The 16,656-nt window shown below is 44.0% G+C and overlaps 1 protein-coding gene across 1 annotated transcript in view; it reads left to right on the forward strand.

The window, feature by feature from the left end:
• The first annotated feature begins 1,375 nt into the window (after positions 1 to 1,375).
• syn2b (synapsin IIb) overlaps positions 1,376 to 16,656 on the forward strand; it is a 152,671-nt gene continuing 137,390 nt past the window's right edge. Inside the window, exon 1 of the mRNA XM_049583083.1 lies at positions 1,376 to 2,391. Coding sequence (XP_049439040.1) covers positions 1,946 to 2,391 — 446 coding nt within the window. The 5' untranslated portion in view covers positions 1,376 to 1,945. The remainder of the gene's footprint in view (positions 2,392 to 16,656) is intronic.

Here is a 16,656-nt window from a genome sequence, read left to right on the forward strand (position 1 = left end):
AGGCATTGATGTTGAGTTTTTCAAATGTATTTTTGGCGCTTTGAGCACCACAAGCCAAGTGCCATCTAGTTGCAATATACTGAACAGGCAGCAGGCACATCTACAGCTGTTACGCTGCTATGCTAAACCTGGCTGGTAAAACGTCATCAACTAAGTCTAGCAAGCCCATTACTTAGTGCCTCTCTCTACGTGTTGCATCAGACTTGAGAAGTGTGCCTTGATTTCCTTGGGTGAGTGTGACCTCTCCTTTCTGGGGGTGTGTGTGGTTGACTCCCTGCCAGGCCACTGCTCTCGCTCTTCGCCGTTCTGTCGGACCAGTCGGCTGGCAAGCTCACTCTTCTTCATGGTTGTTCGGAGTGAATGTGTATTTACATGGATTATTCGTAGTGTCAAACCCTTTCTCAGTCTCTTTTGTCTTCAGAGTGTCTTGCCTCCAGCGTCTCCCTTGTGGCTGCCCGCTCAGCCCAAAAGCCTCTCCAGCTCTCCCTCTAGGTGTGGCTAATTGTGGCTAATGAGTCATTACCACCAACCCCCAAGTGTGACATCAGTGCTGACCCTGCCTCTTACCACCTGCCTAAACCGCACCCAGAAGACATTCATTAAACTACCAATAAAGCTATCATAACAACGGCGAATATCTCCAGCACTCAGCAAATCACACCAAAACAGCCTAGATTGATAAATAGCACTACAGGTGAGAGGACGAATATGTATTTTTGATTTTGGGGTGGACTGTCCCTTTAAGTAACGCCATCATCACCTCCATGTGCTGTTTCTTTATGCTGCAGAAGAGCGCACATTACTGAGGAGCAATACGTTTTACTGGAGGGAATCATCTGACTGATTAAATCAGTCAATAGAAACCATGAGAGAGCAATGAATCTCTGTCCTTCGCCTCTCGTCCTGTCTCTATTTTCCTGCCGTCCTCTACCCAGAGCGGTTTGAATTACAAATCAGCCGTGCCCTCAGTTATGCCACATGCTTTCAGTAGCAAAATATTGGTATGAGCACATTCTCAGAGGGGAGTGTGGGGGGGGGTTCAGCTCTATGAGAATGAATCCACGAGAAAATGTGTCAGCACTGTGACATACACGAGCCCACGGTGGCAGGAAAAAGGATGAAGGGAAGACAGGTTGAGAATGAGGGTGGAAAGATGGATGGAAGGATGGCGGGAGAAGGAGGAGGGGCTTGCAGAGCAGGGTGGATGGTGTTTCCATCTCTGAACTCCACCTTATGCGCGCTCGCAGGAAACCCCTTCCAGTGGCTGCACACGGCACGCAGCGCTACAAGGCTGCAGCACGACACACGCACACGTAGCCTATGATGTAGGAGGATGATGACAGGAGGGAGGAGGAGGCGAGGGGGGTGGGGAGGGGGAGTCAGCCAGTGAGCGTGCCGAGCGAGGGAGTGAGGGCAGAGTGAAAGGGTGAGATAAGAAGAGAGAGCAGCATCTCTTGAGCACATTCAGCTCGCAGCAGCTCAGGAGGCAGGACGGCAGAGCAGAGGGGGGAGAGCACCTGCACCTCACCAAAGGGGGCGACACCACACCTCTCTGTCTCTCTCTTTCTCGGACACACACTCTCACGCGTCACACACACGCATTAGTGAGGAGGCGTGAGGCTCAGGAGGAGGAACATCACATGCACGCACGCTGTTTTGCTGGCTTAGCTGCGCTTTGGAGAGCTGTCTGTTGAAGACTGGACCAGAGCTGTATCCATCGCTTCATCCATCCTTTTCCTTCCTTCCTGCTTTCCATTTCTCCAACTCTGGAGCAGCTCTCCGTCACGCACTCCTCGATCATTTGGACCGATTTGCTCTCTGTCATTCATCTAACCTCTGATCAGTGTGTCTCCCTGTGCAGCCACCTCTGCTTTTAGTTCATTCAAGAAGAAATCAAGAGACACACTTGGAGGGCAACTAACCGACCGACCTTTCAACCGCAATCATGAACTTCCTCCGACGCCGTCTCTCCGACAGCAGCTTCATGTCCAACCTGCCCAATGGCTACATGACAGACCTCCAGAGGCCTGACCCACCTGCTCCTCCTCCCCCAACTGCCACCTCTCCTTCCCAGCAAGGTGCACCCCCAGCTACGGCGCCCGCCCCTGCCCTGTCCCCGACAAAAGCTCCAGCGCCAGCCCAGGCGCCCGCCAGCTCCCCCGCAGCACAGGAGCGGCGTCTGAACCAGCCGGCTCAGCAGCCTCAACAGGCCCAGTCCACCTCCTCCTCCGGCGGCTCCTCTGGCTTCTTCAGCTCCTTCAGCTCCATCACCAACGTGGTCAAACAGACGGCTGCGTCCGCCGCCGGGTTCGTGGAGCAGTCGGCTCCCTCTCCGTCGCTCTCTAAGAAGTTCAAGATCCTGTTGGTCATTGATGAGCCCCAGCATGAGTGGTAAGATGCAAATGACTTTAGTGACGGGTTGAGTGTTGGCCAAATGATGATGGGAAGTTGGGTGGTTGTGTTGGCTGGCAAGCTGTTTCTAATCATTTTTTGGGAAGCTCTTCAGATTTGGTGTAAAAAATATTTGGGTTAAAGTCAGCCAGAAGGAATATGATTTACTGTTAATTTGAAAAGCAAACTCAAGTGTGGGTGCGTTGGCCTAAAGCTGACTGACACATGTAATTGAGGTTGATTTTAATCTTGCGCGAATCCTGAAATGAATCCCTACTCCCTTTTTTGTTTGTGTTCTGTCTTTGTATTCAAATGTTTCCTCTCCTCTCACTAAAGCTGCTCCCAAAATAGAAACAGTTCCATTAATCTAAACAGACAGGACAGCTTTTCTCTGGGGTTCGGATTCACACATCCCACCACCCAGCTCCGTCACCTGCCTCTGTTTTTGTGTGTTTATGTGAACCTTTATGACGCCATGTGCACGCATGCTTATGTTAATATCTGTGTGTTTGAGAGCTATGAGTAAGTGTTTCCATCACTTCACTGCACAAGTTGGCTACCAGGATATTATTCTTATGCCATCAACTCGTATATCATACGCTGTCATAAAGGAGCATGTAGCTCTGAATAAAACATCACAAACACAAGTGAAATGTAACCCCTCGGCTGTGTAATAATGTTTGCTATCCCACTCGCTGCTTTCTGTTTCAGCAAAATCACATTTTCAGGCTATAAAGCTTTTCTGTGTGGATGCTGATGATGGATTTTACAGCCGTTCATTGCTGTCATTATCTCGATGTAGTTTCATCCTGTCAGCCCTGTGTTGGATGGCTATGTGACAAAGTGGCAACACTTTTGACCTTTTCAGTTTAATGGACGTTCTAGAGTGTTGTCATGTGGCCATTATTGTGTACTAGCCCACATAAAACTGAGTGTGTTTACTGTTGGAGACAAAAACCATGTGATATGGTCAACAACAATGACAAGCTGTTTCCAAAGTCAAGAGTGGAGATGTTTTTAAGCCATTACGCCCGAAAAGGGGTGTGAAAAGTTCAGTGACAACTGAGTAAACTCCATCTGTGGAGGAAGTCTGTGTGATCTGGCTAAAAGCTCTGGAATATGTGAGTAAGGCCCAGTTCAGACCAAAGATTCGCTATGAGACAAGCTAAACCTTGCTAAAACTGCATGCAATGGTGAAACCTGCCAGTTTACACCAGTGCAACTAGACGAGATGGTGTGCCGTCTCCATAGCAACAACTCTCTCCACCTCCATTCTAACTTCCGGCTTTTCAGGTGCAAGTTAACGACTCCAAAGCCAAGTCAAGACCAAAGATTGCCGACGAGAGAAGTTGAAACAGGCAACTACCTGCGACACGCTGTTCTGCAACGTTGTAAAAACCTGCTGGTTCACACCAATGCAACAAGATGAGACAGTGTATCATCTCTATGCTTTTCAGGCTTATTTTGTGGCTGAATATAATACGTAACTTCCTAAAATATGAATGAAGATAGTGATAGTGAGATACTGGCTACAGTTGCATTTGTAGTAGTGATGAAACTGCGACAAACAAAAACAAACGAGCATCAGATGGACTGTATTCATAATAAATACGCCACAATAAGTAAGTAGCACCAAGAGGTTAGTCAGCGAGAGTAGTACAGCCAGCAGCAGCAACCCACCGCCCAACACCAGCACCCCATGAGAGCGGAAACCAAGGGCTAGGCGGGGACGGAGCACCTGCGAACATGCCGTCTGTGGTCATTTTGACTTGTACAGCGGACTTCACTGCAAGCCAACTGCCTGTAGGAACAGGTGATGAGCTTTACTTTCTAAAACTAGCTGCCGGCGGAGTCGCAGGTGACACCATCAGCCGGCTTGAGCCAAGCTCACAAGGCCAGTTCACACCACTGCAACTTTTCTCTGCTACGTTCTAAGACAGTTTCATCTCGTCGCGAATCTTTGGTCTGAAAAAGGCTAAAGCATACTTTGTATTTTTGAGTATGTCTCTGCGACATGCGCACATGCAGCCAACCAAACAACACCAACACACCGTGAGAACATGTGTGTTAACAGCTGCAGGGATGTAAATGGGACGGACTGGCGGGGACGGAGGGCTGTAGTCAGAGAATGCCACAGCAAGCGTACAAGCCGCCTGCGGACAGTTCGCAACTGACTCGACCAGCCGACTTCGCTACAAGCTAATCAGCTGTTGAAACAAGGGATGTGCCTTGCATTCTAAAACCACTCGCTGGCAGGTGACATCAGCAGCCGGCTTGAGTCAAGCTGTAGCAGGCCAGTTCACACGAATGCAACTTTTCCTGCAACATTCTACGGTTTCGTCTCATCACAAATCTTTGAACTGGGCTTACACAGAGCTTGAGTTGAGATTGGTTTGTCAACTTTGGTTTGGGAAGGCTGATACATCCCTCTTTGGAATTTTGTCACTGTAGGTGTGTGATCCCGAAATTTAAGTGTCTGAACAGTGTAAACTGCAAATACAGCTTGTGAATGCGATGCCCCATTACCCAGTTTGGCCCACATTCCATTCTCTTTAGTATTCCAATGCCACAACACTACTATCTATAATCTTGTCTGTACTGATAGCATTTTCTTCCAAATAAACTGGTGCCATATACCATTGATGAACCAGCGTCAGAGTTACAGACACTTGTATATAAAACAGCCTGAATGCTTTTCAATGTTTAGTGCAGTGGATATTATTCCCAGCACAGGATTATCTCTCCAGCATTATGCATGTGTGGATACATGCATGACTGCTGAGGTTCCACCACACTGTACTTGCTGAATGTGACTGTCAGCTCTACATTATGCTAATCCTACATCTCTCACTGTGAGTGTTTTTGGTGGCTTATGATTGGATGGCTGCCACCATCATGATGCGGCGATGTCTGAATGTCAGACACTGTATGTGAATGCATGTCGCCTTAACAGTGAATGTACATCAAGATCGCATATATGTATGAGGATATGAAACGCTTTTTCAGACTCTGATTTTAAGCTGTAAAATCTGAATGGAAAAAGATTTGTGTTTACTACCTCTTCGCACCTGCTGAACACATGAACCAGTGCCAACTGTACATAGAAAACAAATAAACGTCTGAGAGGTTATTCTTACACAGCAGCTGATTTTACAACCAGATTGTTGCCTTCTAAAATCACTGCAGCCTGTCGTTGCTGAAGCCTCTCTTGGCGTACGACAATCATTTAGAGTGATTTGTAACCACCACTGATGATGTGGTTTGACTTACATGATGTACTGTGGCTTCACAAAGAGGGGATGTGATTGCTCTACATTTGTGAGATATGCACAATATGCATATATACTGCAGGCATTAAGTGAGCCTGCTGTAAAATATAATTTGAAGCCAATGTAGAAATACATTTTTAGGTATAAATACACAGATGCAAGCTTGTTGCAGTAATATAATTTCACATATAAGACATGTAGTGCAATGAATTCGCAGCTTCACTGGCATCAGGCCTTGTTTCCAGAAGTCCTCCCATCTTGTTTGTAAACAATATTTCATCCAAAGAGCTCAACATAAATATTAATGTTGATTCTTTGGGAGGGGGGGGGGGGGGGGCACTTGCAGACAGAGCTTCCCTTAAAGCATCTAGGCCAGAGAGGCCTTCTGCTAAATGTTATTGATTTTCCACTCAGCAAAGAGCGGAGCCTGAGACTCTCTGTAATATATCCTCGAAAAACAAAAAGTCCCCCCTTGTAAAGATTCTGTGTGTCGTTCACATCTAGGCTGTTCTGATCAATCAGAAATGAGAGGACCTATTTGTCTGTTTGACTTCAGCGCACACAGATTATGTTTTAGAGTTTTTGATGGATAGCATCAGGCTGAAGCCAGACTTTTACTCATCATCATGAACGTCTGTCCTTCAGTTTGAATGAAATTGAAAAGTTCGACTACAAATTAGTGCACATTGTGGTTTCTGAGGTTTGATGCCATCACTTTATTACTTTACAACTACTTTGTTACTACATTACACTCAATACAACTTTCTTGCATGATTTAAGAACTCCAACAGGGGGTTGATGGGTAGGTTTAGGCAACAAAACTCTTTGTTAAGGGTTTGGAAAAGATCATGTTTGACATGAGTCACATGAGCTGTCTCATGTGACTAACAACATAAAAGTGCAAAAGACTGCAGTTCCTTGAGTGGCCACTTGAGGCTGGCTCTGAAAGCACGTCAATCCCTACAGACCCCCATGTCAAAATGACCAACTGTACAACAAAAATAAGCATGTTTACAGCCTGGTATAAAAAATTATTGTGGTCTCTATTGCTAATTTCCCTTTCTCACCTATTTACATTTTTATTAAGGCCTAAAGTAATGCATACTTAGGGGGTTAGTTACATCCACCTCTCGCTCCTCCACAGCACCAGTCTCTCACACAAATATGCTCAATTTTGACTCTAAAACATCAAGATGGGATGGCTGAAATGCTGAACTTGAGGCTTCAAAATGGGAGCCGACAAAGCAATGGGTGAGGTCACAATAGCAATATCCATTATTTTTTACAGTCTATGCAAACAACTCATGTGACAAATGAGTGACTTATGACTCCCTCAACTACAACTAACTAACGACTGACTAATGTCTGACTAACAACTCACGTGACGAACAAGTGACTAGCGAGTTACTAACGAGTGACTAAACAGTGACTAAGGTCTGACAAACAACTTACGTGGCTAACGACTGACAAATGGCTGACATGTCAAAATCACTCAACGCTGATTCTCAGTTTTTCATGGGACATAAATACCGGTCTCCTGAGTTAAAGTCCTGTGCTTGTTGGACCAGTCCACCTCCTCTCCCACCCATTCTGCAGACTGTCACACTCTTTATACTACGGCTGTTATTCTAAACGTCCTATAATGACCAGGCCCCTAGGAAGTGCACTGGGCTTTGAAGCCAGTTTTCATAGTGGCCAAACATAGTACTGCAACTTCAGGACCCGTCATGTGATGCCATTGAGCCCAAAAAGACCTATTTACCTACAGACTTACAATGTGAGAAGACGTCCATAAATTAGTGGAAGAATTTTTTGAGTGTCACAACCCTTTCACAATCAAGATTTAACCTATTCGGTCCAATAACATTTGAGAAGTCTAAAACAGCTACAAGATGAAATTATTTTATCCCCATTCAAGTTAGTGGAGCCCTAAACCGGAGGTCAGCAACTTAGCTGGCGGAAGTTGGCTGCTTGGCCGTGCTCGGCCCAGTTGGCGGTCTTAAGTCTCCAGTGCGCCTGCTCTGTTGGCCCAATGATGCAGAAGCAAAGCTGATCATCCGGGTAATTTCATACACAGAGCAATTTAGGCATGTGTCACTGAGCAACCTTCATAGGAGTGAACAGAGCCCTGCCACCAGTGCTGTGTCCAAGTCTCTTAATACATCCATGATAATGACACAGATGGGTTTACATTAGAGTTGTCTGAAAGCCCGGTGCATCTCATTCAGATGCTAAAGAGTCCATTGTGCATCCGTTCCTGATGCAGACGGCTGCTGACCAAGTAGCTGTTTTGATGCCCTGGGAAAGAGACCAGGCTGCTGGGAATCACATTTGGTATAGAAGAAGTTTCTATGAATGAAGCAATGTATTACTGCTGAGTACCAGACCACTTGTCATCCAAGAATCTGATACAAACACGGCCATTTTACACTCTCACTAATGAATTACAAGTTTGACAAACAGATTGATTGAAAGGCTAAATGGGAAGGACGTGCAGTCATTATTGGTCATTTCCACCTGTCAGTTTCAATTACCTAAAACACCATAATACACACTCTCACAGTGGTTCTGATGATATGTTTGTAGTGGATGATAGCAATAAGAAGAGATGAGGCTTTTATTTTCTCTTGCTCTGTCTGTCTTCTTTTAGTCCTGTGTGCCTTCATTTACCTTTCCCTGAAATTAAACTTCTTCTATTGGCAAATGTGAACTTTACTCTCTAAATTGATCTAAACTTTGCATCTCGAAATCGACAGGTAAACCAGACAGGCAGCTAACAGCATGCCATAACTCCAAATAACACTGGCATCCCCTTTGGCAAGCAGTAGCAGGTATCAGGACTCTTTCTGCGTCTGCTCATTCTTTTTGCACTCAAATATCGACTGTGATGCTATGATGGCGTACTCTTGACTGTGCCACAAAAACAGACCACAATGGGACTCTGGCAATAAAGTGGCGAGATGAAAGAGTGAATGCATTTTGGAGGCAATTCAGAATGCGTGTGCATGTGTGGCCTCATGCCGTCCTTATGTAACAGACCCGAGCCAAAGAGGTTGCTGAGGGAAGAGACGGTGTCCTCCAGGGCCTTTCAAGGTGATATCGGCACAGAGGGGAGGATGAAGGAAGATGGAGGGAGAATATCTGGGAATCTCCCTTTATCAGCTGTCTAAGTGATGCTCTTTCCTGTTTGTCTCTGTGTGTTATTCTCCGCCTATTTTCTCCTTGCCTCCCTCTCCCTGCCTTTTATCGTGACAGTCTGTGTGTATGTGTGTGTGTGGCTCCAGAGAAAGTGCTCCGGGTTCCTGATGTGATGAAGTAATGAGAAGAGACGTGGTGATTCAGCAGTTTCAGCCCAAAGGCCACATCTGCTCTCTTTCTTTTGCTCTCTATATCTCTCTGCATCTCTCTCGCTGACTTTTTATGCTCTGCGTTTCTTTATCTCTCTGTTTATCTATTGAGTATGTTCTCTGCAGCTTGTGCCCGAGTACCAGTGAGCATATTTATCACCTATATTGCATAAGTACCCATCAGAGGAGATTATTTTGGACTGTTGGCTTTTGTTATGACTCATGGCGAGGGGGGGTTGTTGGTTTGACTGCAGGTTGACGCACAGTTCGCCGCCGACCAGGGGTTGATGGTGAATGTCATCCAATCGCCCTGCAGTTAAAAGCTCAAGCTCTAACTGGTTGGTATTTAAGAGCGTACTGATAAGCTAACAAGTAGAAACATTTGAAACTGCCTCACAGAAATGGTGGGGGGTGTAAACGTTCCTTTAATCAGTTATTCCTACTGTGTCGTTTTCTCACAAACTGTCTGAGAAGCATCAAAACAAAAAATAAACAAAAAACAAAAAAATATGAGAAAATGCACCATGTTTCTGTTGGGGTTATTTTGGCTTCCTGTGGTTGCACAGCAGAAAAGTGCTGTTTTAATCAACTTAAATTATTTATAGTATGATGACAACAACCTGCATTGAACTTAAACAAGAACATTAATGGGAACCTGTTTTGCTTTTACTTATTTTTTATATATATATGATGTTGCAGAGTCAGATATTCATATTAAACATGGCCAAAGTTTTAAAAAAAATGTGGTAAATGTATGTAAAAGTGAGCAAGAACCTCCAATGTTATTTTGTTGTTGTTTTTTTGACTTTTGAGACAAGCTGGCGTCAGCTCATGCCAAATCTCTTTTTATGGTCATCTCCTCCAGGCATGCCACTGCAACTGATGACACTCCATACTAAAGTCAAGGAAACACAGTCTTGTTTGCGGATGTTGTTAATTTCTCCCCGATTTCACATCTTATTCCTGCTGGAACATGTCCGGTTGTGTTTACAAGCTTTTATTGGAAAGTGCTGCTTTTCTCCATTACAGTCATTCCTCATTTGCAGTGCCTGTGCAGAGATATGGAAGACCTGGAAACGCTGACCAATTATAGCAGACAGGGCTTTTTCGGGAGGGGGACAGGCACTAAATGAAGTGTCTCAGACAGCCCGTCACAATGACGTCAGTTTGTTAACTGGAGACAAAACATGACTCCAGGGCTGAAGGCTACATAAGAGTCTTAAAATGTCGTCTTGGTGTGTTGTTGAGCCAGAATAGAAGGAGTCATGGCTCAAAACATAATTTTTAGTGCATAGCTGCCACCACAAACTGTCAACAAAAACAAAGACAACTCGGATTAAATGTGATAAGACGAAAGAACTGGACGGAGGCCATCATCAAAAATGCTCACATGTGCAGCACACACTTCATATCAGGTTAGGTAAGAAGTATTTACTGTTGTAGGGATGAATAACATTATGTGTATTAAGAGTGTTAAGAAGAATATTGGATTTCTCTGTAACACTAACTTTTTAGTGCACTAGCTAACGTTAGCTTCGATAGCAAAACAAACTGGAGGAAACTGTTCAAGTGTTGCAAAATTGGCATAGTAATCAACCACAAAGCCGACCATCCCACCTTCAGCAATCCTGTCAAATCATCCATCCACTGAGTGAGAGCACATGGGTCGACCAGTCTGGTCCTATTGGTCAGTGTTTACTTATTCAAGCAACAATCTGAGTCCCCGAGGGTGAGTGACCTGACGCGTTAGTAAATTCAGTTTGCTGCTCTACACTAAAATAAGAGCCCTCTTGGTCGATCACACATTCGCTCCATTCGGCTGCTGCTCCATCTCCCCAGACAGAATGCCAAGAGAGTGCTCTGACTTTCTTAGAGTGCGGTGCTCTGAATAACGGAACTGTACATTCTGACAGCGTTACGAATTTACGAACGGTCCACTTTGTGCCAGAGTGTGCTCCGGCACTTGGAACGAGTATTTCTGAATGCACCACTCGCATCATCTTTCTACATTGTCTAAAACAAGCCAAAAGAACTCTAGCTAGCGTTGGCTAATGTCTGTGGAGAATTGTTTTTCCTCCAGCTAAGTATATGCTCTAGGTATAGACTCTATACAACTGAGACATCGCCGTTCACACTTGTGTCCATCATGTGTTTCCTGCTGACCACTTGTGTGGATTACATTACTGCCTATATCACTTCACATCACCTCAAAGGTCAAAAGGCCAGTCGCATTACATCCACACTCTCGCTAGCTGCCTGCTAGTCATGTAAGTGCTTGTGTTGGTGTGGCTGAGATTTCACGTCAGCAGAATTCAACATGTCTCCTTACATAGGGCAAAACATTGGACAGTTACACAACACTCAGTCCAACTTGTAAAATGAGGACATTATAGAGTGTCAGCACCCTGTCACCAAAACAGCCAACACATCCTGCATTGATGATGTCGTTCTTGATGGGGATGCATCAGGACACATTAGTGTTCAGGGTTTCCTACACATTCATCTTTGGAGCTGGACCCCCATCATCTACTGCTACACATAGATTCTAATTCTCTGGGAAACACTGAATGAGATGTTTTCAGATGTGAGTGGTTTAAGTGATCAGATAATAATGCATCTTGGTGTTTGTTTGCACTTGTATTTAGCGCTGTCCACTTGTAAAAAGATTACCCAAGATGCATTAATACCAGGTGTAAACAGGCTCAGACGGTATGAGGAAACACATTGTGGTAGAAAATCAAAATACAAGTATGAACCAGAAAATGAGCATAACAGGTCCCCTTTAGGTTTGTGCATCTCTGTGTGGTTGCATTCATGCATGAGTTTAAAAAAAGCCTTTAATTTTCTCCATCACCTGCAGAGACAGGAGTACACAGTGAGAGCAGGTGGGGAGGTGGAGCTGAGTATACCTCCATCAACATCACACACAAACACACACACACACACACACATGAATTTACAAGCACCTGCATGCTCTGTTTCTTTTCCCCGTCATCTAATTATAAAGACGGGAAAACAAAAAGTGTTTTCACACAGAATTCAGCATTTTTCGGTGATATGCAGTTCTTCGTGTCTGCTGACCGAGTTTACTATAAAACTGTGGTTTGGGAATAAAGCACTTCATTCTTAAAGGTTATTTGCCAGAAATATGCACTCTAAAAACACTTTTTTACAACACACCCACACGTAGTGCAGCACATTCACTATAAACAGTAAACAGTTCACGCTGTTTAAAGGGTGCTCGTGATTTCTTCTGGATGTAGTTATGATTTTATGGCCGTTATTAGGAATTATCGGTGCCATTATGGTTCTCTGCTGCTTGTTCACACACACACACACACACACACACACACACACACACACACACACACAGGCTGAGAACTGACCTTATTACAGCCGGTGGCGATGTCATGTTGACTTTATAGGGTCCTCATGGTTTCGACCTTCTGATGTCTTGTACATCTCAGCTGTTACAAGACCAGTGGCATTTTCAGCCCATGGGATGATACAGAAACAACTCCAAGGTAAAATTTGTAATCTTCTAGTTTTGGGGGTTCAAATGGGTCTGTCCTGATAAGAAAAATGAAAGCATTTATCGGTTGGCTAATATGATCTAATTCACGTTATCTAATGCCTAGCTCACACGACATGACCTGATTTTTTTCTTTGGAGCTGCCCAGCAAAAGATCAGAGATCAGAGGCAAATCAGCGTTGGCTCAATGTTCGCAAAACAGCACACAAGCCCTGTGTGTGACCTGTTCAAAGACCAAAGCTCAGAAGCTCACCGATGCATTACAGAAACATCCAGCAGGTTAAACATCCGGACCTGTTTGGGACTTTGTCAGGGAGCTACAGCCAATGAGAGCACAAAATATAGGTTGAGGGGAAAACAGACATACTTACATACATACTCCCAGGAGGGGGCGTTTGTTTCCTGTATGCTTTGCATTTGCATCATGGATCGAAGTTGTTGTGTGCCCGTGAAAACAAAACATCCTGTCTCGCACATGTCTTCTCACATTTCATGCATATTTGTGATAAAACATAGTTTAGAAATCAGATATACTCACTGGGGATTCCTCCTGGTAAAAGATCTTGTAGCATGTGACCCCCCGTCACTGGTCAGTCATGTAGTCTGAAAACAACGACTCCTGATTTCGAGAAAGCAAGTTGAGTAGTGTGAATAGCACAGCAATCTGACACTTTTTAAGACTGCGTTGTGTAAACTTGGCTTAACAAGGACCTCTAGTGGCCGTGTGAGTTATGCCTCAGTCATTTAACCACTGGAAATCATTAATCACTAATGAAGTGCTAATAATCATTGATCAACAAATCATTTATTTGCCACATGAATACACAACGTAGCTCCAGTGAAATGTGGTCCCATCAGCTCCTTTAACTTGTGCACTGTAGTTAAATCCTTTTTTTTTGTGTCTTCTTACATTGTTGGCTTTATAATTTCCCATGTTTCCTGATGGTTCTGGTAATCCATGGTTTCTGGTTGTGGAATGATTTAACCATCCACACATACCGACTCCAACAAGACGGCTGCATGGTCGCTCTTCCTCAACACGAGCAGCGTCACTACAGCCACCTCTGAACAGCGTATAGCAGTGATCCACAGCAGGAAAGGGACAGCGTCTCACATTCACTGTTAGGGCCCATTTATGCTCAACGTTGAATACGGATCTGGATACAGACGGAGCCTTCTGTCCGTGCTGCGCGTTCATTTTGTCCGTATTTCTGCACGTTTCCATAAAGCTTCCAGATACGGGCCAAACGGAGCAGTACCACTGGGAACCGTGGGGGCAGTGTTGCTGTTACTACCCGATACGTAGCTCTAGTGAGACACGAAGAAGAAATAACAATTCAATTTCTCTCATCGGCAGTACTAGAGAAAATAATTCTCCGTCCTCCAGTCGCGACGTATTTAACGGCATCACCGACCACCGCCTCCTACAACGCTGCCTCTGTTTTTGTCTTTTATGCAAGAGGTACATTATCAATATCTCCTCCACAGTCACCACGTTTGTTTTTGAGTTTGTTGTTGTCATAAACTTTTGACTTTGGGCTGCCTCCTGGTGGATATATTGGTTAACATTCATGCCAACGTTAAGGGCGCATGGAAGTATGTGGGCAGTGACAGTAACATCGTTTGAAACGGACGTATACGTTTTCGTACATAAAGGGAGCATAAAGGAGCCTTTACACCAGGCCTTATTCACAATAAAGCACACATCTTTTTTCGCTTGAGTCCACTGCACTGTCAGATTGGCATACAGAAAACTAGCCTCTGGGTTAAATAATGCTGTCCAGGATTTAGCGGAGTTGTGGCCAAACAAAGGATATTACAGTTCCTGATATCCTTTTGGAAGCTGATGGTCTGGAGCTGGAGGTCATCCTGTCTATTTTCTAATGCCTGCACAATGGCTAGCAGGATGCTAGTTTGACTGGTGATCATCTACTCCATCTCTTCCTCCATGATTTTATTTGAAAAGCTCAATCTGGCTAGCTTGCAGAAGTTGGCAGGAGGAGAGTTTAAAGACCCCTGAGTGAGACAAAAAGCAACACTTGCAAAATAAGAGCATAAAACTGGCACAAATTCAGTGGAGCTGACAGAGAGACGACTAGAAACATCCACGCCTACTTCATGGCCCGACTGATCCTAAACTTTGACCTTCGGTAATCAAAAACAGAATCTTTTCCTGACCTTAACCAAGTAATTTTTGTGCCCAACCCAACCAAACTTTTACTGCAGCAGTGGCAGATCAGGAACAAGTACATTGCTGTGAGGAAGAATTTCCCTTTGGGGACAATAAAAGTCAAATTCAAAATTCGAAGCGGTCATGTGAATAATTATTTTAACATTTGCAATGTTTTTGTAAGGCACTCAGAGAACATCCTGCCTACAGTGAAGTCAGATCAAAAAACCCCTCATATAAGCTGTTTTACAATGAAAAATAACATTTGTTGTTTAGTTTGGAGGACTTGTTCCTTTTAAACATATTATCTTTAGATGGCATCTCAGAAACAAACAGCCCTGAGGTGTCAGACTGTAAACATAATCACTGGCATTACAAATTAAGACCCATTGACCAAGTTGTAGTTCTCTAAAAAATCAACTAAATCCATAAATAATTTATATGTTGTGTTCTTGAGAGTCTTTGAACACTCATATATATTCATATTTTACTGAACGGTAGAAATATATGCTGGTTTCACTGGGCAGCTTTCATGCATTTTAATTAAAATGCTTATGCATCCATACTGTCTCTGTGAGGAGTACCTAGATAAACAGAAGGCTTATGCTCGCTCCCTGGAGACCAGACTAATAGTGAATGCAGATTTGTAGCACTGGCTGTGTCAATACCGACTGACTAATAACCAGCGTTAAGGAGAGCTTTTATCCCTGTGGCCTGGTGGGGCTAAAGATCACCCATTGCATTTATGTCAGGGAAAGCAGTTAGCCTCTTAGCTAATTTAGACATGACAGGAAGTTAAATATCTTCTCTGTGTGTATACAGTATGTAAGTATGTTTTCTTTTACATTTTCATATCTGTGCTGTTTTTTTTCCTTCCTCCTCACTGTGGCAGACATTTTGTAAAGACAATTAGATAAGCACAGCACTTACTGCCCGTGTCCTACTATCTCCATAAATTTACACCTCAACAGGCTGTTTAACTACAAGAGCCAAACAGCTTGAGTGGTTTTATTCCAAAAAGTATAATGTAGCCATGAAGCCACATTACAGTCTGAATGACTGGTTAAATGAATGATGCCAATACAAAACTAACAAGGAGCAAAGGACCCGATTGGCATCCTTTAAAGGAGTATACACCAATAAATGAAATTGTACTCAAAATCCACGTTTTGAGGTTTGGTTGTCTTACTATAAAATTACGAAAACTCTGTGTTTTCTCCTCACTGACTCGGTCAATCCATGTGAAATTTGGTACAGTGGTAGAGGGTCATGGGAGGATGCGAATGAAGCAATATTACATCAATTGGCCAAAGGGGGGCGCTATAGCAACTGATTGAAATTGCAAACTTTGAATGGGCATATCTCATGCTCCGTATGTCGTAGAGACATGAAACTTTGCACAGAGATGCCTCTCCTCATGAGGAACAAATTTGCCTCAAGAACCCATAACTTCTGCTTATATAGATTTTCCGCCATTTTGAATTTTTTGAAAAACACTTAAAATCGATCTCTTCCTAGGAAGTTTGACTGATCTGCATGAAACTCGGTGAACATAATCTAGGAACCCATATCTAAAGTTTCCTCTTGGCAAAAGTTGGAAAACTTACTAAAACTGAGCTTCTATAAGGCAATGAATATTGCGGAGGGCGTGGCTCATCACATACAGGTGTATAACATCTCAAGGGTTTCACCCATCACCATACAACTTTGTAGGCATATGACCACACATAATCTGAGGGGACCCCTCCATTATTGACCCCATCAAACAAAATGGGGGAGCTAGAGAGCTAATTTCCTATCTAGGCCTAACCGCCATGTGGATTTTTACTAAACTTGGTAGATATGTAGAACAGGACGCCTCAAGGTGACTGGAGAAATTTAACTCTAATTGGCAACTGGGTGGCGCTTTAACAAGAGAAAAATGCTTAAAAATGGCTAAAATGCGAC

This window comes from Epinephelus fuscoguttatus, linkage group LG1 (assembly GCF_011397635.1).
Source record: "Epinephelus fuscoguttatus linkage group LG1, E.fuscoguttatus.final_Chr_v1".
Taxonomy (NCBI): Eukaryota; Metazoa; Chordata; class Actinopteri; order Perciformes; family Serranidae; genus Epinephelus; species Epinephelus fuscoguttatus.